Below are 26,156 nucleotides of genomic sequence, written 5' to 3'. Positions count from 1 at the left end.
GACTCAAATTGTCGGATCGCAATACGTATGGTTTGTTATTTGAAAGGTTATATAAATGACAGCATATGAAAAGCGTCCCGGTGCATCTATCTTAATTTCTAATAAGAAAGGAAATATTTAAAGATTTCTACAAGTTTGCGTGGTCAACTTCAGTCTCTCAGGAGATATCCGCTGAAAGACAAATTCGAAAATGGTTACTCCAACGAAAATAAAGCTGTAAATTGATCAAATTTGTTTATTTTTAAAATCTGCAAAATTTCGCATAATGGGATACAGAAACATTCTGGATAGTTTGAAAGTTTAAGGTTGAAGACTTTACAGGACTTTGTTTTAAAAATTACTTTCTATTTAAAATTTGCTAATGACATTTACACGTACAGAAATGTGTGCCCAGTGTCTTCTTTCGAAAGAACTTAATTGTTTTCGTTCACAAGAAAGGTTAACTGTAAATTACAAGCAATTACAATATAGAGGTACACAACGACTTGTCAGTGTAATGAGTAATCATTATTTTCAAATCAAACATACAGAACTTGGAAATTCGAAGCGACATTTTCCGTCACCACGAAAACTCAAAGCCAAAAATGTACTATTAATGGCGAACTAATGTATAACAATTTGTAGTAAGGTTTCAAAAATCGCTTGTTGACCAATAGATCTTCTGTGGGAATTACACAATTATCAGGTGAAAATTTCGCAGTCTTGCATTTTACTGGTTGTAATATTGTTCCTTTTACCAATAGTGCTATTTTCGACTCTACAAACTGTAACAGCTGTAAAGATTTGGGCAAACATACTTACACGTCTGTCTGGTGAAACATCTCTTTCTGGTGGTCTTTCAAATCTCTAGAAATTGAAAAGTTAGATTAGTTTGAAATCATAATTTGGAAACGAATTTAAAATTCTGGTTCAAAGCTTACATAGGCAATAGTTACCTATTACAATGTCCAAAATCAATTACTTTTGTGAAATTGAGACTAAAACGAATGTGCATTAATAGATTCGCTTAAATTTAAAACAACCGAAAACCAGTTATTTTGCACCGCTACTTAACCACTGGACTTAACATACAGTAAAACAAGCACAAAATTTCAACATGTCTAGAAGTTTCAACTGCTAGTTATTATAAATATTTAAAAAAAAGGGGGATCAGGTACCGAATAAGACAAAGACAAATGACATAGTTATACTCGCTTCTTTATAAAGTTTGCACTAAAAACAATAGATAAATCAAACCACAAACGTTTCAGATATACGACTCCCCTCATAATGTATATTTGATATTATCATGAAAGCCTCTGATGTTTTTTTATATATTTTCAAGTCAATAAAATTAATGTACATCATCCAACTCAACGTCCAATTTGGCTTTATCCTTAAAAAAGTAAGTTGTACTCACTCTGTCTGGGCCATTCATATCTCGTCTTTCGTATCCTCCCTATAAATTATAATTTCAACTTCTTATCGTGTTTTTCCTTTATATTCGCGGTTAGTTAATAATACATACATTCTATTAGATCATCGTTCATATCAAGGGTAAAGATTGGAATTCTAAAATAGTGAACGTTTAATGATTGCATGAAAATGTGCAAATAAAATGTTGCCTTTATTTCTAATATCATTGAAAATATATGCATTTTTTAAGCTATTTTAATTAGTTTAAACATATTTTATTTGCTTAAATATGCAAAAGGGATGAGACACAAGTTAATCAAACTTATGAAGTCTTCTCCCATGAACAATTTATAACAATAGAATTTTTTACAAAGCATGCATGCAAATAATACATTGTATATATTGGATATGTAAAAGATGATGTGTGATGATGTGAATGGTTGTACACAATATACATGTATATGCACTTTAGTGTGCTGTATTACACAATTAGAAACCTCTTTGACTCTTTAATAAACTCATATACATTCTTTAAAATTCTTTCATTTTCATCATTAGTTAATGACGAATCACCGGAGGTTAAGATGTTCAAATTTAATAGAGAGTTCTCTGGTAACCAGTTCAGATTATTAGATAGTTTGATTCTTATATTCGTATAATTAGGACATTCAAAAAAGAAGTGAAATGAATCTTCACGCTTAGCACCACAGCTACAAGACGGATCTGAAATTATATTAACTCTGTTAAGATCATAATTCAAAAACGAGGCTGAGCATCTAAGTTGAGTCAAAATGATGTTGAGTTTACGATTGCCAAATTTATAATGTTTGGGTACTTGGGCTTTTGAATTCAGTTTAAGATTTTTTAATTCAGTTTTGAATTTACCTAAAGAGTCAATGTTGCGGGTCAGCACATTAAGGTTATTCCACAGTCGTATAGTTGAAGGTATGAAGGATTCTTGGGTCAATGAAAGTCTACAAAAAGGGTATATTATATCATTCCCATTACGTAAGGGGTAAACAGCTGTACTTTGGATTGTTGGTGGAATTAAATTGCAAAGATAGGCTGGTGCATTATTATGTTGAATATTATAAAATAATTGTAACTTCCTCCTTTCTCTTCGTTCAGCTAGAGTTTCCCAATCAATCTCATCATAAATAATTCTACTACTAGTAAAAACTGGAAGACCTGTTACAATTCTGGCTGCCTCAAGCTGCAGCTGCTCTAATTTAATACTATAACCCACACCCATATTATCCCAAACTTCACAGGCGTATTCGAATAACGGTCTTATAAAAGTCAAGTATAGCTTTTCTAAGTTATTTCTACTTAATCTGTACTTTAGTTTTCTAAGTACATTCAAATGTTTCGATACAGTTTTTATGATACTTTCCACATGAGTGTTCCATTTAGCATCTCTACTAAATGTAACACCCAAGTGTTTATGAAAATCTGTAACTTTAATATTCTTACCATTGAATATGAAATTCATTTCCGGAGTTTCAATGTATGAAAACAACATAATTTCTGTTTTTTCTGGGTTAAAGGACATCAGCCATTTCTTAGACCAATCGCTCAGCTCACTCAGGTCGTGACTGATCACTGATTTTATTTGTGACGTGTCACGACTAGAGTAGCTGAGAGATGTGTCATCTGCAAATAATCTACATAAAGATATCAAATTTTCAGCAATATCATTAATATAAATAATGAATAAGAGCGGTCCCAAAACAGAACCCTGTGGGACACCAGCTGAAATACTGCAAAGCTCTGACGACGATTGTTTAATAACAACTCGCTGTTGTCTGTTGTTCAGGTAACTTTTAAACCAATTCAATAATTTCCCGTCCACACCGTATGACTTCATTTTATATAGCAATCCTTCATGCCAAACTTTATCAAAAGCTTTAGAATAGTCACAGAAAACGAAACAGCTAATTTCTTTATTTTCTAGTGAATTTAAAATACAGTTGTAAATTTCTAAAAGCTGGTGAACTGTTGAACATTTTGGAAGAAAACCAGACTGGTATTCATATATTAACTTATTTCTATGTAGGTGATTGAAGACATGTTTATAAACAACTCGCTCCATTATTTTCCCTACACAACTTATAAGCGATATAGGCCTATAGTTAGATGGTAGCGAACTATCTCCCTTTTTAAACAAAGCAATTACATTTGCAGTCTTCCAGCTGGTGGGATATTTACATTGTTGTAGGGATTTATTAAATATTATTTTTAAAGGAATTGCTATTTTTTCAGGACACATTTTCAGCATTTTATGACTTATGACATCTGGACCAGATGCCTTATTAGGATCTAAAATTTTAATTATATCAACTATTTCATATTTTTCAATTACTAAATCATTTAAAATAATATTGGTTCTTGGTTCAACTTCAGGGATGGGAACACCTTCCTCCTCTAGGGAAGAAATTAGACTAAAATATTTATTCAACAGATTACATTTCTCGTCGTCTCCGTACACTACATCTTCCATACTTTCATCGTGAATAATATTATTAAGTGGTGGTAAATCACCAGAACCCTTATTGGATTTAATAAGCATTTTCATTATCTTCCAATAAGTTTTGGGGTTAGCCACGTTATTTAAGATGATATTATCCAAGCTTCTTTCAAATTTTTCTTTTGCAGCTTTTTTCAAATTATTTACTTTATTCCTCTGCTTTTTGTATTTATTAATGTCAGAATCTTTTTTAGTTTTTAAGGCTTTTTTACGAAATCGATCTCTTCTGCGGATTTCTTTCCTTAACTCGTTGTCAAACCATGGTCTGTCATTGTTTCGTATATAAACATGTCGAGTTGGGATGCTCTGCCTTGCGATGTCAAGGATTTTTTGAGTAAATGTATTGCACATCTCGTCGAAATCCTCAACATCAGAAAAAAGTGCATCCCAACTGACAGAATCAAGTCCGGAAGAAATTTTTTTTAAATCTGCTTTATCGTACAACCAAATTTCTCTTTTGAATGATTTGGATGCAAATCTCGGACATTCTAAAAATATTAAAGAAGCATCGTGATCACTTATTTCCGACGGTAATTTAAGTACGTCGGCAACAGAATATTTAATTGTGTCGCTGATTATTATCGGGTCTAGTAATGTGCTACTGTGTCCAGTCACCCTTGTCGGTTTGTTTATTACATTTTCTAAATTAAAAAGATTCATTGTATCATATAATTTATTATTATGGATTGAAAATAAATCAGAGTTCAAATCTCCTGTTATCACAATATTCTCGCTTAGTTGGTAACTCAATCCCAGCGAATAATTAAGTCTTGTCCAATAGTCATTGTCCGTCCACTCAGGCCTATAAGTACAACAAAGAAGAAATGACTGACCTTTACCTTTAATCTCTACCCATATTGTCTCATCAATGTGGTTTTCGAGTTCACCTTTACGTACGACGGATATATCATCCTTTACATAGATGACAATGCCTCCGCCGGCAATGTTACGATCCTTTCGGATTATATTCTTTGAAAATGAGGAAAGCTGCAAATCGTCAATGTTAACACTTGGATCCAAATGAGTTTCAGTTATAGTTAATATATCAAATTCGTCAGTAAAGTTTTGGAGAAAATTAAGCTTATTTCGTAGACTACGTATGTTTATGTTACATATGGATAGTGAGGTTTCATTTATACTGGTAGAGTCAGTTATAATATCTGTATTCGGACCTGGATTAGTCTCAATATTTCCTATAATTAGGATGACATTTAAAACAAATAGCAGAAAAACAATATCTATATTCGGATTTAAGCTCTGGAGAAGTGAGAGAGAGACGACGAGTAACGAGCATCTGAAATTGGTAAGTAATATTTCTTTTAAAGAGCTATCACTAGTTCGTGAGTTAAAGCTGCCGAGTCTAAAAGTGCATCTACATAAGTTAAATAACCCGATAGCTGCCCTATATTGTTCTATACAATTACCCATTGGGTTTTATCATAGAAATCATAATACATATAATAAGGCAGCAAAACGAAATATATAAATCACAACAACCACACACATCATCACATATAACTGAGGAAAAAATCAAAAAAGACAAATAAAAGAAAAATATACAAAACAAAGCTATTTTAATACCCTTAATAGAAAAAATAATGAACGTTTTCTAGAATCGTACAATTTTAATTCATATTGGACATATTGATTTCATGAAATATCACGAAAGGAGAATTTATATAATTATCTCCCTCATTCGAGTGACCGACCTTGTTTGGGTGCATTATTCGATGTCGAACTTACCCTGTCTGTGTACGCACCCCGATCCCGATCATCTGGCCGTCTATCGTACCCCTGTAACGTAAAATATATAGGATGTTAATACGAGAATAATTGCGTTTTTATGTAGGGAACAAAGACTTTCCTTCATGTAAAACTCATAAAATATACCAGGTTTATAATTTGGTACGCAGTTGAAAGTCCGCATCAAATGCGAAGTCGAATAGCATTTAAAACCTAAAATTCCGAAAGTTTGTGCCAAATACGGCTAAGGTAATGTTTTTCGAATAACTCAACATTTTATAATCAGTAAAATCGTTTACATCCAACTGTTTCTTTTCTTGTAAAGAAAAAGGTTTAAATTGTGCCCTGTCGTCATGATATTATGTATCGAATACATAATCAATGCAAAAAAGAGTTTATTCTAGATAACGAGCAAATAAACGAACATTCTGTTTATCAATTGTAAACAAAATTTTAGACACCTTTTGATATAATATAAAAGGATTTTGGTCTGCAGTGTCATTTTTGAAAGCTAGTTTCTTTTTTCAAATGTTATTTCTTATATTTTGTTTAACGATTTAAATGACGCATTTTACTTTATGTAAATTTTCAGTTTGTAATTCCTATGCGTAATGTTGCAACTCCTTTATGTAACCTAAGCTGACCTTAGACAATTATGACTGTGTTTTTCATGTTTCTTTTTTATATTTTGCTGCTTATGTAGCTTTAAAATCTGTTTGAGCGACCGTATCTAGTAAAAATTATTCTAGAGAACATGTATCGGATGCACATGTCATACATTTTCAAAGATGGGAGTTAAGCGACCTTGTCTAGTAAAAGTTATTCTAGAAAACATATATCGGACGCACATGTCATACATTTTCATAGATTGGAGTTGAGTGACCGTATCTAGTAAAAGTTATTCTAGAAAACTATTCTGGGTAAGTGAATGATTCACACTTACCCTATCTGATGGTCCATTCATGTCTTCACGCCTATCATATCGCTGAAAAGTAAACCCCCAAAAAAATTAAACAAACTTTAGATTAATATAGTTGATGTTTTTATATTGGTAAAAACATATGCCACCTGAATACTTTCATATTGTATGAAATATGAGATACCATAGATCCTTGGTAAAAACTCATCAAAGGTACCAGTATTGTAATTTGGTATGGTAGACGACGCAAGTCTTATCAGTGGCACTCGAATAAAAACAGACAGAAGGCAAAATCTATAATAAAATTTGAAGATGATTTGAAACCAAAAATTAAAAAAGTAGTTCCAAATCTGGCAAAGGCCAAGACTATTTTGTTTAGATGTCATGATAATTTGAATTCAAAGTAAATGTAATAATTGAATGTAGTTCTTGTCTTAGCTTGCCTGAAACTTCTTCATTTTCAATTTTAATATATATTTGTGCCGTACATTTATGCTAATGAAATTTGATAATAAGAGTCATAAACTTATTTGTGTTATAATACTGTTTTTCAGTCATTTTACGAAAAAGCGTGATCCACAACAAGCGTTTTTTTTTACTATAAAACTAAATACCACAACGAAAACGAGGAATCAAACTAAAAACAATCAAATTATTCAATGAGCAGGTATATAAACACAAAATAATCAATCATGTTTAGAGCTAATTTCCTAATGCTTGTAGAGTAAAACTTTGGTTGGCTTGCTTGCTTTGTATGTATAAACGTTTACCCAAGCTTTGTAATTAAGATTGACATATTCAAACAATATAGGCATAGTTAAACCTATATATATTATATTTAAATTTGATTGGAAGTTATCCCAATTACAATTGTACAATATACAAACAAAGCAAGCAAGCTAACCAAAGTCTCGCTCTACGTGCATTAGGAAATTAGTTCTAAAAAAATATAAATAATCAAACAGTAAGCGCACTAAACCTTCAAAAAGCACATAAACTAAATACAAATTTTTAATTATGAAGCCCAAGATATATATAAGCAAACTGAAAATAGACGAACTGTACCGGTCGATCTGTGTATGAACCGTCATTATAATGGTGATCATCTTGATATCGACGGTCATAGTAGCCACCCTGAAATTAACATTCTGTTTTAAGTGTGTAATCGCTTGACTTCTGCAGCCATTAACAGTGTGTATACTATCATTTAATTTTGCAGATTTGAAATCCTTATGCAATTACGTTTAAAACCTTACGTGTGCATAAACAGAGGTTCAAAGTCGCGAATTAAAGATAAATTCGTTTAAATAATTACTATATATGTTTTACATTACTTAAACATATGTTTAAAGTCAATTACATATGATGAACATTTGAAATTTATAAAGAATTAACTGTATTTTGCATTACATTTTCCAGTTTTATTCGTGTTTTGGATAAGAGCATTTTCAGCAGCAATATGCTTCATGAACATTATATGAACAATAATGCATTCTTTCATTGAATGAAATATCATTTTATAAACCACAAAAAAAACCCCCATTTTTAAGTTATTATAGTATACGGATAGTGAAAAGACATCTATATTTGTATATCTTTATTTTCCATAAAATCCAGATGCGAATATTTTTGTCCTTAAAATAACAAATACAGTTAAATGGAACATATAATTTTTTTGTGCGTGCAAAAATTCATAATTTGTTCACATATCAATTTAGCAGTAAAACGAAACACCTGTAAGAAATTAATTTGTCCATTTTATTCAGGACAATTAATATATTTTCAGAATGTTGTGTTTTTATCGCATGTACACTGTAGCGACTATTACTTGTATACTAGTATTTGTAAAACTAGTGATGGAGAACCAACTTGTGTTATAATATTCTAACTGTTCCACAAGTCTCCCGGGAATGTTACTTACGGAGCTCCGAGAAATAAATATTTTGTACGAAGAGCTTTAAAATCAAAAAGTTGTTATTAAAATCTTTAAAGGGGGGTTCACAAGATTTAAGTTGCTTGCACAATTTATAAAATTGCGTGTACAATTTGTGCGCAAAAATTACAAAAAAACATGCGCACAGACAATATGCTCTTTTTTACCTCCAAAGTTATCTTGACTGCTTGATTAATATTATCCTTTGTGATGTTTTTGCTAAAACGTTACAATAGTATATTTGGTTACGATCACCGACCTAAATTATCAAATAATCAGAATCGATAATAAAAAACCGAATCAAATAACGTACCCTGTCGGTATACGGTCCTTCTTGTCTGTCGTTGTAACCCTGAAAATAAAAGTATCCTTAATTAACTTATCGCATTCGCATATATGTTTTCCTCCATGTAATAATACATCAAAAAGCTTAAGGTTACAATCAACCATTACATTTTATGGGCGCAACATGGTATTCAGAATTAAGAGTATAGCTAATCCTGATTGGTTGATATGTGCGCCCGTTGTATTTTGTTATTAGAGACTTCGTGCATTCTGCATAATACCAAAGGCCAAATAAATTATTTTCCTAAGCCCTAACGGAACTGAGATGTCTTTTAAACGCTAGGATGAGACACGTATTTTTAAGTGCAAAATTGCCATGATAGGCATGGGAGATAAGTACAAATTACGCTAAGAAAAGCAACGCGAACCTATATTTTTTGGACCAAAAATACTAATAACTTTTCTTTAATTCTAGCAAGGTTTCGTTAAAAAAATCAATTTTCTAAAGTCTGTTTCTCGAAAAAGGCTATCATTGTCGCCTATGGGGAAATTAATTGTTTATTTCAATCTTAGATTACAGAAATTATCAAAATATAGGACAGTACAACAGAACACACTAAACACCAACTCTCGACTTGAAACAAAGATAAACATTTATGTATTCTTTTTTAGATCATTTTCTCTATTTTTTTATTTTTTTGTCAATAATTTTTTTTTTTTTATATTTTAGTCCTCCCCTTATTCTATATAATTCTGTATTTTGTGCCGATTTTGCTCTTTTTATTTATGTTTTTGACTATTATTCTCTATTCTGTAAATCCAAGCCAGACCCTTATAAGAGAACTGTAAGAAATTCACACGGCGAAAGGAAAATGTGAGGTATACATCAGATTGATTTACGATGGTGTGACTCCGCATTTTATCCTACCCAGGCGCAAAATTTTGCGAATACAATCTGATAAAACTTTCCGAAGCATCTATATATAAATAAACTATAATTTTTATAACGAAATATCTACGTATATGTGAAGTTTCACACTCGTAAAACTCAACCTTATATGAATTAAAATTTTAGACCTGAAAAGATATCCATGTTTATTACTCTGATCAAGTAGAAAGGGTAGGGAAAAAGCCCAATATTTTTTGTTTACTAACTGTCGTAAAGTATAATTAATCCATCTGGTCTTTTTGATACCATGAATATAAACATACTATGCAAACACTTTTCAAGTATTAACATTTTTCATCGGTGTAAAATGAAACTTAAAATTGAGATATTACTTTCTATGTAATATATGTATTGTAAATATGAAAGGAGCACGATAACAAACTCGACGGGAATCTGAAAAAAACCTGCAGAACAAAGAAGCAATCAATCATACTTCACTACTTACGTTCTAAAATAAATAATACTGCATTCTTTCCACTTAAACTTATCTTGAAACGCATATTATTGTTCGAAAGGAATTATCGTAACATGACAAAAGTATAATATAATTATTGTTCTTCTTGTTTAAATAAAAGTATATATATTTTTCTGGCAAAATAAGTTAAAACGATGACTCTTTTAGATATGGCCACAAAAGTGCCTTTTTGTTTAACCATCTATACTCTTCGTATAAGTCTGTTCTTGTTTACTTTGTCCGTACGTCTGTTTCATTGCTGTTAATATTTGTGACGTTTATGTATAATAATTTTCTTCGGTCCAATTTTTATTTCCTTCATTTTCGTGATAGTTCGTCGAGTATTTTCATCATGTTGTTTTTTCAGAATCCTTTAGCAATGTTTGATTTTATTTCATTCAATATGATTGCAACAATTTGATATTTGATTGATTGATGTGTGATTGATGTTTGCTTAAAGTCTAGTGGCAAATATTTGATGCATGTTCAGGACGATTCTGTATTGGAAAACTACAAAATTTAAATGAAGAGTGAGATGATTATACTAAAGTTCATTCGGAGTCATAATGACTCTGTTTGATGCAGTCAAAATGTAGCCTCGTAATTGAAATGTGTGATACGTAATAGAATAAACATATGCATTGGACGGCTGTTTTACGTCCATTAAATGCATGTTTTGTCGCCATATTTTTCATCTGTAAAGCCTCCGTTTTTAAATTATGTTTTCCATGCAATGCAATACAAAATACGGGTTTTGATCTTTTGAAGAAACATATGCAAAATGTACTTTCTATTTTTTGCGGTGTATATTTACCTCCTAGTTTAAATTTAACGTAACTGTGTCATAAACATAATACTTACTCTGCCTTGATCTATAGGTATTCTCATATCATCCCTTGCCTATTAAAAAAAAGTTAAATTAAGATACAAAAAATGATTACAACATAAACCAATAAGAAAAAAACGAATCTATCAATTTAAGATAGAGGCTGTATCAAAGTTGAGAGAGCATCGGATTCCTTCCATCAATGAGTTCATAACCTGTCTTAAATTATTGACATTGTCATCTTAAAAAAAACATTACAAAGGTGTTTAATTAAACAAATTGTGATCTTTTGTTTTATTTTGTTTTTTTTTGTTGTTTTTAATTTTTTTTTAATTTTTTTTTTTATCAAACTTATTTAATATACAACAGTGCAGACATTGAAATAGCAATTTCATACATATATATAAATAGAATATAATACAACTCATCAGAAAATGTATAGTACTTGAACTTGAATTTAATATTTTTATAAAAGGTAAATTATTTTTGTGATCTTTTTTGGCTGAAAGACGAAATATTTGATTCCGCCATTAGTTATCAATCTGTATGAAAACAATAAAGATTATTATCTCCGCCAACCTACTAAAGCAACAACTTTTTTTTTACACAGGTTTAAAATAAATTGCATATCATATCAACTTGAAAAAATAATTGACGTTAGATTATATATTATGCTGTTAGTATGAATAATTGATAGAAATATGTAAAAATAAATTACTCTCTATGGTATGAATACATGTTTAATGATAATTGTATTGGATTTTTTACGAGCTATTTACTTTGAAATCGACATTCTCGTTAATATGCGAATTTCAGCTGTGTACGTTTTATTGATTTCGCGTGGATTGATACGACTTTCGTCTCACTATACCATTTCTGCCGACATTTTGTGTTTTAAAGTTATGTTAATAGTCTATATATTTTTTTTATTTCCAAGAGCTGATAAGAATTATATGCTGTGTTTTGGAAATTTATATAGTGAAAGTAAGTTAGCTTTACATTTTGCGTGAAACACGGAATTAAAAAAAAAACAGCATTCGATTCTATAGTGAAAAGCATATGAAATGTACATTCAGTACCCACTCTTTGTCATGAGTTAAATGCATTAGAGCTGTGCTAGGATTGAGTCATTGTAAGATTGTCTGATTTGTTTGCAATGCGTTTTTCTTTTTCAGTATTTTTACCAAATAATTTCCATTTTAACATTTAAAATAACATTTATTTTGTTTATGGCTGTCAAATTTCTGAAGCACAAAATATGTTGTTTTTGATGTACTAACGTCATACTAAAAGCAAGTCTGAAGTCATCTCCGTCTAAAACTTCAAAAAAATGTCTGGTGCTTCCATTCTTTTAGAGGAAAAGTCGTATATAAATGCATATTGAAAAGGGTGTTTTATTTCCTATGAATGGACCTTGTATAGGTTGGTGCCCCAAGGTCTGTTTTTATAGGTTTGTTAAGAACTACGTCCAAGTTATCAACCTTTCCGTATGTTTTCTTTCGATTTTGTCAAATTAAAAATCAAAAGAGAAATACATTTGTTGTATTTATTTTTTCGAATTAGTCAAAAGTTTCTAAGGTTTTATGAAAATGACGGTGGGTTGAAATAGAAATGTTTGTTTGATGGCACACAATGTTATAAAGTAATTAAAATATGAATTCATCTATATTAACGAATTTAAAGGAAAACAAAATAGCCCCATTTTATGTTCCATGTAGAACGTTACAAAAACGTGTACCATTCCCCGGCAGTGCATTAACGGCAAGTAACATGGAACATCATAATAAAAGCGTCGACTATTTGAAATAGCAGCCTCGTTTGAGGACAGCGCACTTCCCTTTGTGTCGTGCACTTTGTCTTCAAACTTGGCTACTATTTTCACATAGTCTATTCCAAACACATCCTTTTTCTATGAATATTAATGCATCATTAAACCTTTATTTTATCAAAATAAATTCGAAAAAGGTATAATATGTTTTGGAGTTTAGTGTGACATCCATTTTCATTGAACTAGTACACATTTTTGTTTAGGGGCCAGCTGAAGCTCGGGTGTTCTGGGTGCGGGATTTTCTCGCGGTGTTGAATACCAATTGGTGGCCTTCGGCTGTTTTCTACTCTTTGGACGGGTTGTTGTCTCTTTGACACATTCCCCATTTCCATTCTCAATTTTATAAGTATGACGAATTCAATTTAAAAATAAAACATGAGAAAAAAGGAATATTTTTTTAAGCATGTCAAGATTATATGCGACAAAACAAAATGTAAGATGACACATATACCAATGCAATAAAAGCAATATATGGTGTGTTAAATCACATGATGTGGCAAAAATTGCCTTAAAGTATGAATGAGAAGCGATCAAAGCAATCGTATACCCTTCGAGGGCGTGGTTGATATAGCCGCTGATTCATTTCCTCAGTGTTGTAATATGTCTGAGGGATGGGCCTGGTAAAGTTTGAATTCTGAAAGAAACATTATAAAGCATAACAGAACTAAGTCGTCGGCGGTACAACAATTTCACACTCTGGATGTAAGGAGAGGTGGATATGTTTTGTTACGTCATTGGTTAAAAAGCTTAAGAATATGACACAGTTGGATTATTGGACCAAATTCTCTCTCATTGTCTCTCTGTCTATTTAAACCCATATATATATAAAGCTTGTAAAACAATATTTCTTTTCACGTCAACTTTTCGTACGACTCTTAAAACTAGTTTCCGGTGCTAATTCAATAAAATACATGTACATTAGTTGCTTTTGAAATAGATTTTTTTTTACATTGTGCAACTGCTATTTGACTTTAGATATGTATTACCCAATTCAGAATATATTGATTGAGATGAAATATGCAGAGAATTTAAATCTTTTACGACTGATGTATTTCTTTTTTTAACACGTCATTGGATCACACTTTTTTTAATTGTTATTTGTTATGAATTGATATCAACATTGCATTCAGTATATGTCTGCACTATTTGTAAAAGGCAATCTAAATGATTTAAGTAAAAGTAAAAAAAAAGTTTTACACATGTATACACAAATCTCAACTTCGTAGAATATCACAAACAAAACAAAACAACACTGAACATGAAATTCCATTACCTTTGCTGCCCCAAAATCATGTCTGTAAGTAGATTCTTTCATATACTGGAAAATAATTAAGTATCATATTTAAGCTTACGATTTGTTACATTTGAGTAATATTCTAGCTGCATCAGGAGAAAATTCAGTTGTATTGGATACAAACAAAAGATGATCCCACGACAAAGGTGTTCAGTCTCTAAAATTCAGAATCGAGTAATTCTATTTCATAAAACATTTAGCTTTGCCATAATAATACCAGATATTTGTGATTATCAAGTCTTATATGCCGCTGTCAATGTTTTGCTCAGTTTTACTATGGTATTATGTGAACAGTTCTACTTCCGATGAAACAGACTTCTCTGAATCTTGTATATTTGTTTGTATTGGCTGTTTAAATACGCAGCCACTTCCGGTCTGAATGGGATGTAAAATCCGTTGTATCGAATAGCGAGAGTGTTTTGCTCTCTACACGTTAAAGACCACCTTGCGACAACTCTTTCATGGGTTTAAGTGAAAACGAAATTATGATTACTTAAGCGGAACGATCTCCACTTGGTTTACATAATTTTGACAACAAAGCTAAAATAAAACTAAATAGTACTAGCACATCTAGAAATATATATAAACTTAAGAATATTCAAACCGAAAATAGAAATAAAAATACTACTAAACCTAACTCTAAAAGGTCAACTCAAAAGTTCATTAGCCAACATAATTTTATATGTCATAAAGGGATTCTACTTATAAATATTATTTTACGAAACTAATCACACGTATGACCAATCAGAAATGGAATAGAAAATTAGAAAGTTAAACCAAACTGAAAAATGGATGAACGATAAACACAAATCATAATTTTACAGACTGATGTATTTCAAGTGAAAGTCCTGCGTTTTGCATTCGTTTGCTTCTTCAAAACATATAAATATTCCGCTAACGTGAAATTTGCATACAGAAACAGTTGCTTTCACTGATGGTGCTGATCATCAGAACTTTGGAAATATCTTGTTATATCATCCATGTCCTATTCCTTAATTATATTGCCCTTTTGTATATTTGATTTTAAGCATCACTATCTACAGTTCTACATAAATGCGCACATATTATTGCATGCAATATCTAGGAGATCTTTCTCCATTGTTATTTTAGTGCTGCAGAATTTTTGAAAGATAACATTTTGATTACCATCTAAAATAAATCAGCTGCAAGCATCACTACTTTTTTAATATTAGATGTTCTGCACAAAGTTCTGTTTATATAGTATGTTTCTAATTTTGTTTTTAGTACTGAATTCTCTTTGTTTTTGCTATTGAATTGCAAATTACTTGTCTTAACGCTATACTCATTAATGATTTTATTTTGAATTGGTTGTTCCAATATGTTCCTTGAATACAAAAGAATGTTTCGTGGCAATATTAAGCTTTGTGGACTAATATATTGTCATATGTGTATATTACTATCAAGCGTCATGCAATGAAAGTATAGACTATATGTACTATACGTGGCGAATATTGTTTTTTTTTAACATAAGAAAAACAAAGATACATTTTCATGACGTTAATTATTTTCAAAAAAAGCTTAAACCGCCAACAGTGAAAGCTTGAACCAATGTTTGTACACAGCATGGCAACATTAGTATAAGTTATACATGATTTCATGGAAAAATGATATCAGAGAGAAGAAGTATTACAAAACATTTAGTCTTTTGAGAACTAAACAATTAGAATGATATGTGAATTTCAGTTCAACTTTAACCTTTAAAATGAGAGTGTATATTAACACTAGCACTATTATTCAGCACGTGCATGCATGTTTGAAAAATAAACAAAATACCTTTGACCAGGTTGGCCTAATTGGCCACGAGTCCCCTAAAAGCTGTTAAAATAAGGTTATATATGTACAAATATTCATGTTATCCTAAATCATTCCTCTGTATCAAGACAAATAATACTATAAATGCGATAAGTATTTAAAAACATATAAATATTTCCTTATTGATATGGAAATAAGAAGTTTAATAGAATTGTATTCGAAGGGCATGCAATCTCAAAAAGAAGGATTTTTTTAATGTTTCAAATAGTTTATAAAAAATTTTTTTTTTAATTATCTAAAAAATCTTGCCAAGATGACTAACCTTGTAGGTGACGATAAAAAATATTCTGAATCACTAATAAAATAACCGATTTTGAATTACTCAAAACCACCTTGGTCACCTCAAGAAAAAAATGCGTAATCTTTGGGAATACTGAATCATAAAAAATATTCCTCAAGAAATTTTGTTTCCCTCTGATTGTTGTCCGGAATCCATAAGTGTTTTTTAAGTGACATATGACCTTTTACTCCATTAAAAATTATGTCGCCACATAATTGAAAAAATCATGCTCCTCTAAATGCAATGGAGGATACAGATCAATCATCGTGTTTGAATTGGCTATAATTCATAGAACTAAATTACATGTATAACTTTTTCATCGGCTATTAGTTTCGGCAACTTTAATGACTTCCGTTTGTTGGCAACAGTTATTGTACATTCGTTTGATGTGTTTGTGTTTTTGATTTTGCCATTTGATTGGGGACTTTCCGTTTTGAATTTTCCTCTGAGTTCGGTATTTTTGTGATTTAACTTTTTGTTTTATACAATTAGTCCTTGTGCTAATATATGCAAATAGAATAATAAAAAAAAGTATGTAGGTAAATGATCTTTATACTTACATAGGAGGACATCGTGGAACTGAATGAGCTAATGCGTCGTGGCTGCTATGTAAAATATGGTTCACCTAAAAAAGTGAAAAAATCTAGCGATAAAAAATAATTTTCCTCTGTTGGCGAACATGAAAACGATTTTAAGCTATTTACATGTTAGAATTACTCATAGCACTAGTAACATCAAACCATTCCATCAACAGTAACTGACCTCTAACCATTTAATCAACCACAACTAACATCTAACCATCATATCAGCCATAACTTACCGCTAACCATCACATCAACCATAATCACTCTCTAACAATTTCATAAACCACAGCTGCCCTCTAACCATTTAATCAACGACAACTAACATCTAACCATCATATCAGCCATAACTTACCGCTAACCATCACATCAACCATAATCACTCTCTAACAATTTCATAAACCACAGCTGCCCTCTAACCATTTAATCAACCTCAACTAACATCTAACCATCATATCAGCCATAACTTACCGCTAACCATCACATCAACCATAATCACTCTCTAACAATTTCATAAACCACAGCTGCCCTCTAACCATTTAATCAACTACAACTAACATCTAACCATCATATCAGCCATAACTTACCGCTAACCATCACATCAACCATAATCACTCTCTAACAATTTCATAAACCACAGCTGCCCTCTAACCATTTAATAAACCACAACTAACATCTAACCATCATATCAGCCATAACTTACCGCTAACCATCACATCAACCATAATCACTCTCTAACAATTTCATAAACCACAGCTGCCCTCTAACCATTTAATCAACTACACTAACATCTAACCATTATATCAGCAATAACTTACCGCTAACCACCACATCAACCATAATCACTCTCTAACAGTTTCATAAACCACAGCTGCCCTCTAACCATTTAATCAACCACAACTAACATCTAACCATTATATCAGCCATAACTTACCGCTAACCATCACATCAACCATAATCACTCTCTAACAATTTCATAAACCACAGCTGCCCTCTAACCATTTAATCAACCACAACTAACATCTAACCACCATATCAGCCATAACTTACCGCTAACCATCACATCAACCATAATCACTCTCTAACAATTTCATAAACCACAGCTGTCCTCTAACCATTTAATCAACCATAACTAACATCTTACCATCACATCAACCATAACCACCCTCTTATCATTTCATAAACCACAGCTGCCCTCTAACATTTCGTCAACCACAACTAACATCTAACCATTACATCAACCACAACTACCCTATAACCATTACATCAACCACAACTAACATCTAACATTACATCAATCACAACTAACATCTAACCTTTACATCAACCACAACTAACATCTAACCATTACATCAACCACAACTAACATCTAACCATTACATCAACACAACTAACATCTAACCATTACATCAACCACAAGTAACATCTGACCTTTACATCAACCACAACTAACCTCTAACAATTACATCAACTACAGCTAAGATCTACTGTTTCATCAACCACAACTAACGTCGAATCATTACATCCACCACAACTACCCTTTAACCATTACATCAACCACAACTAACCTCTATCAATTTCATCAACCATAAGTAACATCTAAACATGTAATTAGTCGCAACTACCTTCGAACCATTACATCAACCACAACTAACATCTAAACATTTGATCAACAAAAACTAATACCTAACCATTTCATCAACCACAACTTACCTCTAACCATTTCATATACCACAACTAACATCTGACAATTACATCAACCACAAAAAACCTCTAACCATTACACCAACCACAGCTAAGATCCACCATTTCATCAACCACAACTAACTTCTACCAATTACATCAATCACAGCTATCATCTAACCATTTCATCAACCACAATTAATCTCTATCCATTTCATCAACCACAACTAACATCTAAACATACCATTAGTCCAACTACCGTCGAACCATTTCATCAACCACAACAAACATCTAACCGTTTCATCAACCAAAACTAATACTTAACCATTTCATCAACCACAACTTACCTCTAACCATTTCATATACCACAACTAACATCTGACCATTACATCAACCACAAAAAACCTCTAATCATTACACCAACCACAGCTAAGATCCACCATTTCATCAACCACAACTAACTTCTACCAATTACATCAACCACAGCTATCATCTAACCATTTCATCAACCACAATTAATCTCTATCCATTTCATCAACCACAACTAACATCTAAACATACCATTAGTCGCAACTACCTTCGAACCATTTCATCAACCACAACAAACATCTAACCGTTTCATCAACCAAAACAATTCCTAACCATTTCATCAACCACAACTTACCTCTAACTATTTCATATACCACAACCAAACTATAACTATTTCATCAACCACAACTAACATCTAAACATTTCATTAGTTGCAACTAACGACGAACCATCACATTAACCACAACTACCGTCTAACCATTCCATCAATCAAATCTAATATGTAACCATTTCATCAACCATAACTAACGTCGAACCATGCCATCAACCACAACTACCCTCAAACCATTTCATCAACCACACACAAGTAACTTCTAACCAGTTCATCAACCACAACTTACATCTAACCAGTACATCAAACACAACTACTACCTAACCATTTCATTAGTTACAACTACCGTCGAACCATTTCAACAACCACAGCTAACATTTAATCATTTCATTAGTCACAACTACTTCGAACCATTTCATTTATCACAACTAACGTCGAACCATTTCATCAACAACAATTAACCGCTAACCATTTCATGTATAACATTCCCAAAATATAGAATAGAAATATGGTCACTTTGGTCTGCAACCTATTGGCAGTAAAACCCTTGCCAAAGAGGGACGTCCGTTTGACTGTGCGGGATGTATAAGTACGCAGCTACGTCCAGTCAGAATGGGGACATTAGATCTGATGCCTCGTGTACAGAGAGTGCCACGCTCTCTGCACGATAAAAACACTTGCAACAACTCTCTGAGGGTCCGTAGGTGGCCTGTTGTACGGCAAAATTTCTGTCCCTTTCCAATATACCCTTATTTTCCAGTGGCAGCCTAAACTTCACAGACCTTCATCCCGGACGGCATCTATTACAGGACCTATCTATTGTATTTATTGTTAATTTGTTCTTGTCGTTGAAAATGCATGAAATAGTTGCCACTGGACGTTAAGCAACCAAAAATCAATCAATTAATGTCTAACTATTTTATGAACCACAACTAACGTCTAACCATTTAACCAACTAGCTGAATAACAACCCATATGAAATTGGAAAATACTTTCAAAACAATTAAAGAATAACAAGAAAAGAAAAACATATACTAGACAGATTTCTAGACGTTCCGTATCTGGGTGAGTGGTTCCGAATACTATAGTAACTCCTTACGTGGAACACACTGTAATATCCGGTTTAAAAATGCAGTTTTAAAATTGAGGAATAAATGAAGGTTGGAGACTACTCGAGTAACGGACCTGGAGTCAAGTGTGGCGCATACACTACATAGCGAACAACCAAGATAGAAAAATATCCATAGTAAAGACTTCATCGTTTTTGTGTATTGAATTTTTTAATAGAACTTATTTTCATCATTATTATGAGGAACATTTTATGTGTAGTTAAAATCTTGATTTCATGTGTCTATTTGTATTCTCTCTCTCTCTCTCTCTCTTGAAATCATTGACAGAGTTTAAAATTGTATTTAATGTCCTTTCTCACAATCTATCAAACTCCTGCGTATAAGTTTAAATACACCTTTACGCTGTTGAAGGATACATTGTATATAAATGTATATATTTTAAGTTTGAATACACCTTTGCACTGTAGAAGGATACATTGCATATATAGTTTAATTAATTTGATTTCAAATAGATCTAACTGTTACAAGGTCATTAATTGTCTTTAAATGCAAAGTAATCGATCAAACATTATCATTTAAAGATTTTATGAATATTTTTTTTTTAATTCAGATCAAATTTAAATCACCTTGAAGTAATTATGAAGATGACAGGTTCGATAAAGTCATTTATTTTCCAACTATTTACAAAGTGACTTAAGCATAAACTATAATATTTAGATTATCTTTCTCAACAGGAATCATATAGAAATTAAATGCCATGTAACTTTCTTAAGATCCATTTATACGAATTTCAATAATATGAATTGACTATTTCAAACTAAGGCTAGCATTAAATTATTCTAAGTACTTCATTGTTGATAAAATATCTTTAAGATTTTGACTTACTTTGGCAAGTTTAATAGTACGTATAATTTGCTTTTGTATAATGTGTCAATCGTCGTATCGTTGTACAATGAAATATGATATCACTGCTGATTGAAGATTTAGAGATCGGAGCCAGCAATCTAGCTATAAATTAGGAAGGACAAATATAATAGAAAATATGGCAATACATTAACATTGGAATTTCAATAGTGTGTACCCCGCACATTTCTGTACAAATTTATGTTTTCGACATGTGCTCTCGAAGCTTTGAAAAGTTTGCAAATCTAAACAAAAAGTTAATACATTTTCTCCATTATTTCTGCTAAAAGATATATTGTTAGCTTTCGATTCGCGAACTGTTAATGTCTTAGACTATCAAATCTCGAACAAAATTTCTTCAACGATAGTGTCGTGCCATTTCGTTCCAACGTACAATAATGAGGCATATATTTATTTTTTATTAAGTATCAAAGTTGAGGTTTCTTTAAATCTTGCGTCATTTGTAAGTTTAAGAAAACGCCATATATTTCCGTCTATTTTTTTTCCAAGGATTTCCCAAGTGTACATGTTAGTTTCATCCTTAAAAGTTTTACTTTCAAAGTCTCTTAAAAATGGCAGGAACATTTGGAAATAAAGACTTTCACCCAGTGCAAATGGAATCAAACGAACACGTATACTTTTACAGTAGCAATTTCATCTCAAACAGCGCATGATACAAAAACGCTTTAGAATCGATTATATATAAATACAAATGTGTAACTTGTATCTGACTTTTCAAAGGACCAATATAAAAGAATTAGGAGATGTGGTATGAGTGCCAAGAGACAACTATGCATTAACTATACAGGTTTTCAACAATAAGCATATAAACACAACCAAACCTCAGAGTAATCTATAAAAGGTATCCGGTATGACATAATAAAAAACACATCGAAAGAGAAAACCAACGGTATGATTAATACTACAACGAAAAAGAAATATGGCAGACAGCGACCAATTTTGTTTAAATTTATAGTGATATCAATGTATAATAAGCTCTGGCATTACATGATAAGAAATGCCTTATAGTCGTTTTGTTTTCAGACGGGATCACACTAATAAGATGTTTTACATCGCAAAAGGTTTTTATATACCTTCATGTTTTACAGTTTCAATAGGTTCAGTATAATTACTTTATGCTCGAATATTTAACATATCTGACGATGAATTACTCATGTCATTTTACAAAATCGTTCAATACAAAACTATTTACGACACAGAAATTTTATTCAAAAATATTTTCATCAATCTTTCTTTTAAGTTCAACCTGCCTTAAATCAAACATAAAATAAATACTCATCGATTTTAAGTTTTATTGAATTTATGTGTTTCATTCTTTCTATGTTTGTCAAATCTATCACGTAAAATAAAGCCTTTACAAATATGATATAAGTATACCTAAACGGTTTTCCACAACTGCTATTTTAAATAGTAGAAACAGCATATAACTATACGTACTCGCTTTCTCTTATTTACATTTCAGATAAGGAAGAAATATTTGTCAATATTTGCCAATATGGCTATGTTTAAATTATAGATTTTATAAATCGTTTGTTAACCATTTCAAGTGGCATTTACTAGTGGCCTTAACGACAGTATGCAAGAATAAGGAAATATTTACCGAATGTATTGCGGTGCTTAAGCATTCGTTTAACTTGTTTTTGTTAATCCGCCCATCTCCATGTTGCTTCCAATATTGTTGACACGTTGGTAGTCAGTAGATATTAAAACCAGGGATATTTTTTTACTGTAGCCGATCAAAACATTTACTTACATCGGTATTACACATATACTTTATTAGGTCAATGTACGAGGCCTAGAAACTTGAGAAGGACGAAATTCACCTACATGTAGCTCTTGAATAGTTTCGTGCCGAATACGAAAAGGTTGATATTTTCAGACATTGATCTAATGTTTGTTTTACACTGCAACCTTTAAAGGCTAAGATAATAGCCATTAAAGTGTGAACACATTATATTTCCGTCCCTTTTTGCATCCCTGATTGTGAAGAAAAGTGATAGACGAATTGACATTTAATTTTTGATTGATAAGCTTTATATCATTTAATGAATAATTTCCATTTGTATTTGGTAGCGGCAAACCCTCTTCCTATGTCTTTGAACAAATGTGTTCCTCATGGGTCTTACAAATATTTGAAACAAGTGGTTAAACTTTAGCCTTAAATTTAATTATATGTTGTAATGTTACACCAACGTCCCACGTTAGAAAGGGGGAGGGTGTTGAGCACTCAAACACGTTTAACTCCGCCACATTCTATATGTGCCTGTCCTAAGTTCAGTGATTGTCGTTGGTTTATATCTGTCATATTTGTTTTTCGTAAATTGTTTTGTTATAAATTAGGCCGTTAGTTTTCTCGTTTGAAACGTTTCACATTTTTCATGTCGGGGCGTTGTATAGCCGGGTAAACGGGGTTTCTCATTGGTAACGGTCGTACGATGACATACAATTGCTTATATGCACTTTATTTGATGTCTGTTGGGTAGATGTCTCATTGGCAATCATACCACATCTCCTTCTTTATATTCATCTTTAAATTGTTTCGTGAAGATTGTAATTATGACCTTCTCTCTTTGTCTGATTCTTCTTTTGCCTAAGCACTTCATATACAAGGACTGTTATGTAAAATCATAAGTACTATACTAATTGTGCAAGAGCCCTGTAACGTTTCTAATAACCTATAATCATTATAGTTACATTTTTTACTTTAATAAATAATTACTGAAAAGAGCAACGTTGCATTGAATATCTATTCATACCCATTTTGTAAATTGTCACTTTCAAGCCATTTGCGAAATTAAAAAATGTAAATTACAAAGCGTGTTTAAAAAGGATACGATCCAGTTCAAAATTATGAATTATGGTAACGAGTGTTTACTCAATAGAAAATGAATATTTTATATTTAGTAATTTCACTGTATGAAAATTGTTAAAGGAAAAGTGTTCAATATCACTGTTTATGAGAATATTTCATAACGGATACAAACGATCGATCAACAAGCTATTAAATTTGATATAGATCAGTTGAATCGACATTTATAACTCTTTTCTAACACTGAAGGATACATTTTAAAATCTGACAAGTTTTTAAATCAACGTTTTCATTCAGTAATACTTGCTATACTTTCCTACGTTTGTTATAGCATTTTATAAGCGTGAAATCAATTAAATTCAAGTGGGGGGACAAGTCACACGAACGTAGATAAACTTATATTTTTTAATTTAACGAAAGCGAAATTGACATATGTGAATTTTTGTTTCTGTCATGACAACGAAACATGCGCAATCTGATACCACTCTCACTAGTTCAATCGAGATTGAAATAGTAATTCGTTGGAATGAATTCAAGTCGGAAATGCTGAACAATGAAAGAAAGATTAGTTAAGCTAGAATTAAAATGTTAAATAGAAGATACGAATAGTAAATAATGCAACCTGATAATTTAATTGATTTGAAAACTAGTTACTTTTAAAGTACACAAAACATTGCTAAGGGGATTGGGATACAATTAACTTTATAACTTTATACAATTTTCATCAAGCTTGTTTTCATTACCTAGGGCTTACGATAAGCTTATTATGACCATTATATAAGATAGAAATAAAGCAAACACGTAATTTTTAAAATACTTTGAATTCATGCCCAACAACTATCCTTAACTGTTTAACAATATTAATGCTTTAAAAAGTGTTATCCTAGGCCTCAAACTTAAAAATTTACGCGATTCATTTGCTTAATGCTGACAATACCATTTACATCGTCTAAATTGAGAGATATTTTTTTATATATATAACTGTTTCTTCACACACCATTAAAAAAGTAAAAAACATAAACAAAGAGAAAATCAGAATATCCCCTAGTTATCAAATTTCTGTTATTAAAAAGAATTATTTGACATTGAGTGGTGTTAAATGCAGTTTATTGTTTAAAACCACTAGCATTCACAATTTTATAGATATAATCTTGAACATGGCAAATTGACAAGAGCTTGAATTAACTGAAATGCGTAAGGTTATTTAAACGACAACACTTTTGCAAAACATATAACAATAAATTACAATAAAATATTTTGAACTTACCTCAAAATATATGAATGTTTTATTTCCAATAAAAACGATTTGAATGAATTAAGATACTTGATTATAGGTAATAGTCCTTAATTCCTTTTCCAATTAGCAACGGGGGTTTTGGTATCTCACTTTCAATGTTTTTCTGAATTAAATATACGGATATTTAAGTTGTTAATCCAATGTTTACAAAGCCGTTTACGTTTGTGTATATTTATTATCTGTCAATAGTGTATAATTTCAATGAAAAATATAAGTATCAAATTGCTGTGGTATAAATCTAATACGAAAACCCTAGTTAAAGAAACAAACGATCCGAAACTAAACCATTCCTATTGCGAATTCCACGTTGATTGAAAAAAGACAAGGGGCGGTAATTAGTTCTCAACGAAGACGGATTTTAAATGACAACACCAAAAGCATCGACTTGTGTGTTATTTATAATCTTCACAGGTTTAAACTTCTAACATTGAAGTTCTGATAAAATATTGGACATATTACGTTCGTAATGGGGATTTAAACGATATCAATTCCTCCTTTTTTTACACAGTATTGCAACAAAGTGTCCATTGTAAACGTAACAATTTTGTAATGACGGAAGTTATTATATAATCTTAGATTGTGTTGACTTTTACGTTATTCAACTGTTTTTATAGCTGAGTTATGAATGATAAGGATTTGTTTTGTATTTTTTCTTTCCTTTCTTCATAGCTTTATATATTTAAATGTATTTGCCAATGTGGTATTTCATATTTACTTGTACTTTTTCAATTCAATGTATGCAAGTTGCTTAAAAGCGGACAATAAGAAATTGAAGAATCATGTAGGATATTATATATATTCAAGATATTATGAAATTCTATAAATCTTAGAAAAATAGAAGGAGAAAAAAAAACCAACATACCGCGTTTTAATATGTTTGATGAAG

The 26,156-nt window shown here is 31.4% G+C and overlaps 1 protein-coding gene across 9 annotated transcripts in view; it reads right to left on the bottom strand.

Moving 5' to 3' along the window:
* The window catches only part of LOC127702361 (uncharacterized), a 33,928-nt gene extending 17,029 nt beyond the window's left edge, over nucleotides 1-16,899 (bottom strand). For 4 of the 9 annotated variants that reach the window (XM_052206509.1, XM_052206514.1, XM_052206517.1 and 1 more), the window contains exons 1-11: nucleotides 16,827-16,899; nucleotides 15,948-15,989; nucleotides 14,133-14,177; nucleotides 13,407-13,493; nucleotides 11,067-11,105; nucleotides 8,831-8,869; nucleotides 7,650-7,718; nucleotides 6,609-6,650; nucleotides 5,666-5,716; nucleotides 1,400-1,438; nucleotides 802-846 (exon numbers count right to left, since the gene is read on the bottom strand). In XM_052206509.1, coding sequence (XP_052062469.1) covers nucleotides 802-846; nucleotides 1,400-1,438; nucleotides 5,666-5,716; nucleotides 6,609-6,650; nucleotides 7,650-7,718; nucleotides 8,831-8,869; nucleotides 11,067-11,105; nucleotides 13,407-13,493; nucleotides 14,133-14,177; nucleotides 15,948-15,989; nucleotides 16,827-16,838 — 510 coding nt within the window. In that variant the 5' untranslated portion in view covers nucleotides 16,839-16,899. The remainder of the gene's footprint in view (nucleotides 1-801; nucleotides 847-1,399; nucleotides 1,439-5,665; nucleotides 5,717-6,608; nucleotides 6,651-7,649; nucleotides 7,719-8,830; nucleotides 8,870-11,066; nucleotides 11,106-13,406; nucleotides 13,494-14,132; nucleotides 14,178-15,947; nucleotides 15,990-16,826) is intronic. The other 5 variants (XM_052206511.1, XM_052206513.1, XM_052206510.1 and 2 more) reach the window with 5 other exon arrangements.
* Nucleotides 16,900-26,156: the final 9,257 nt, after the last annotated feature.

Source organism: Mytilus californianus, unplaced genomic scaffold (genome assembly GCF_021869535.1).
Source record: "Mytilus californianus isolate M0D057914Y unplaced genomic scaffold, xbMytCali1.0.p SCAF_5, whole genome shotgun sequence".
In the NCBI taxonomy this organism is placed as follows: Eukaryota; Metazoa; Mollusca; class Bivalvia; order Mytilida; family Mytilidae; genus Mytilus; species Mytilus californianus.
The sequence above is the reverse complement of the archived record's forward strand: the minus strand, read 5'-3'. Positions and strand labels throughout refer to the sequence as shown.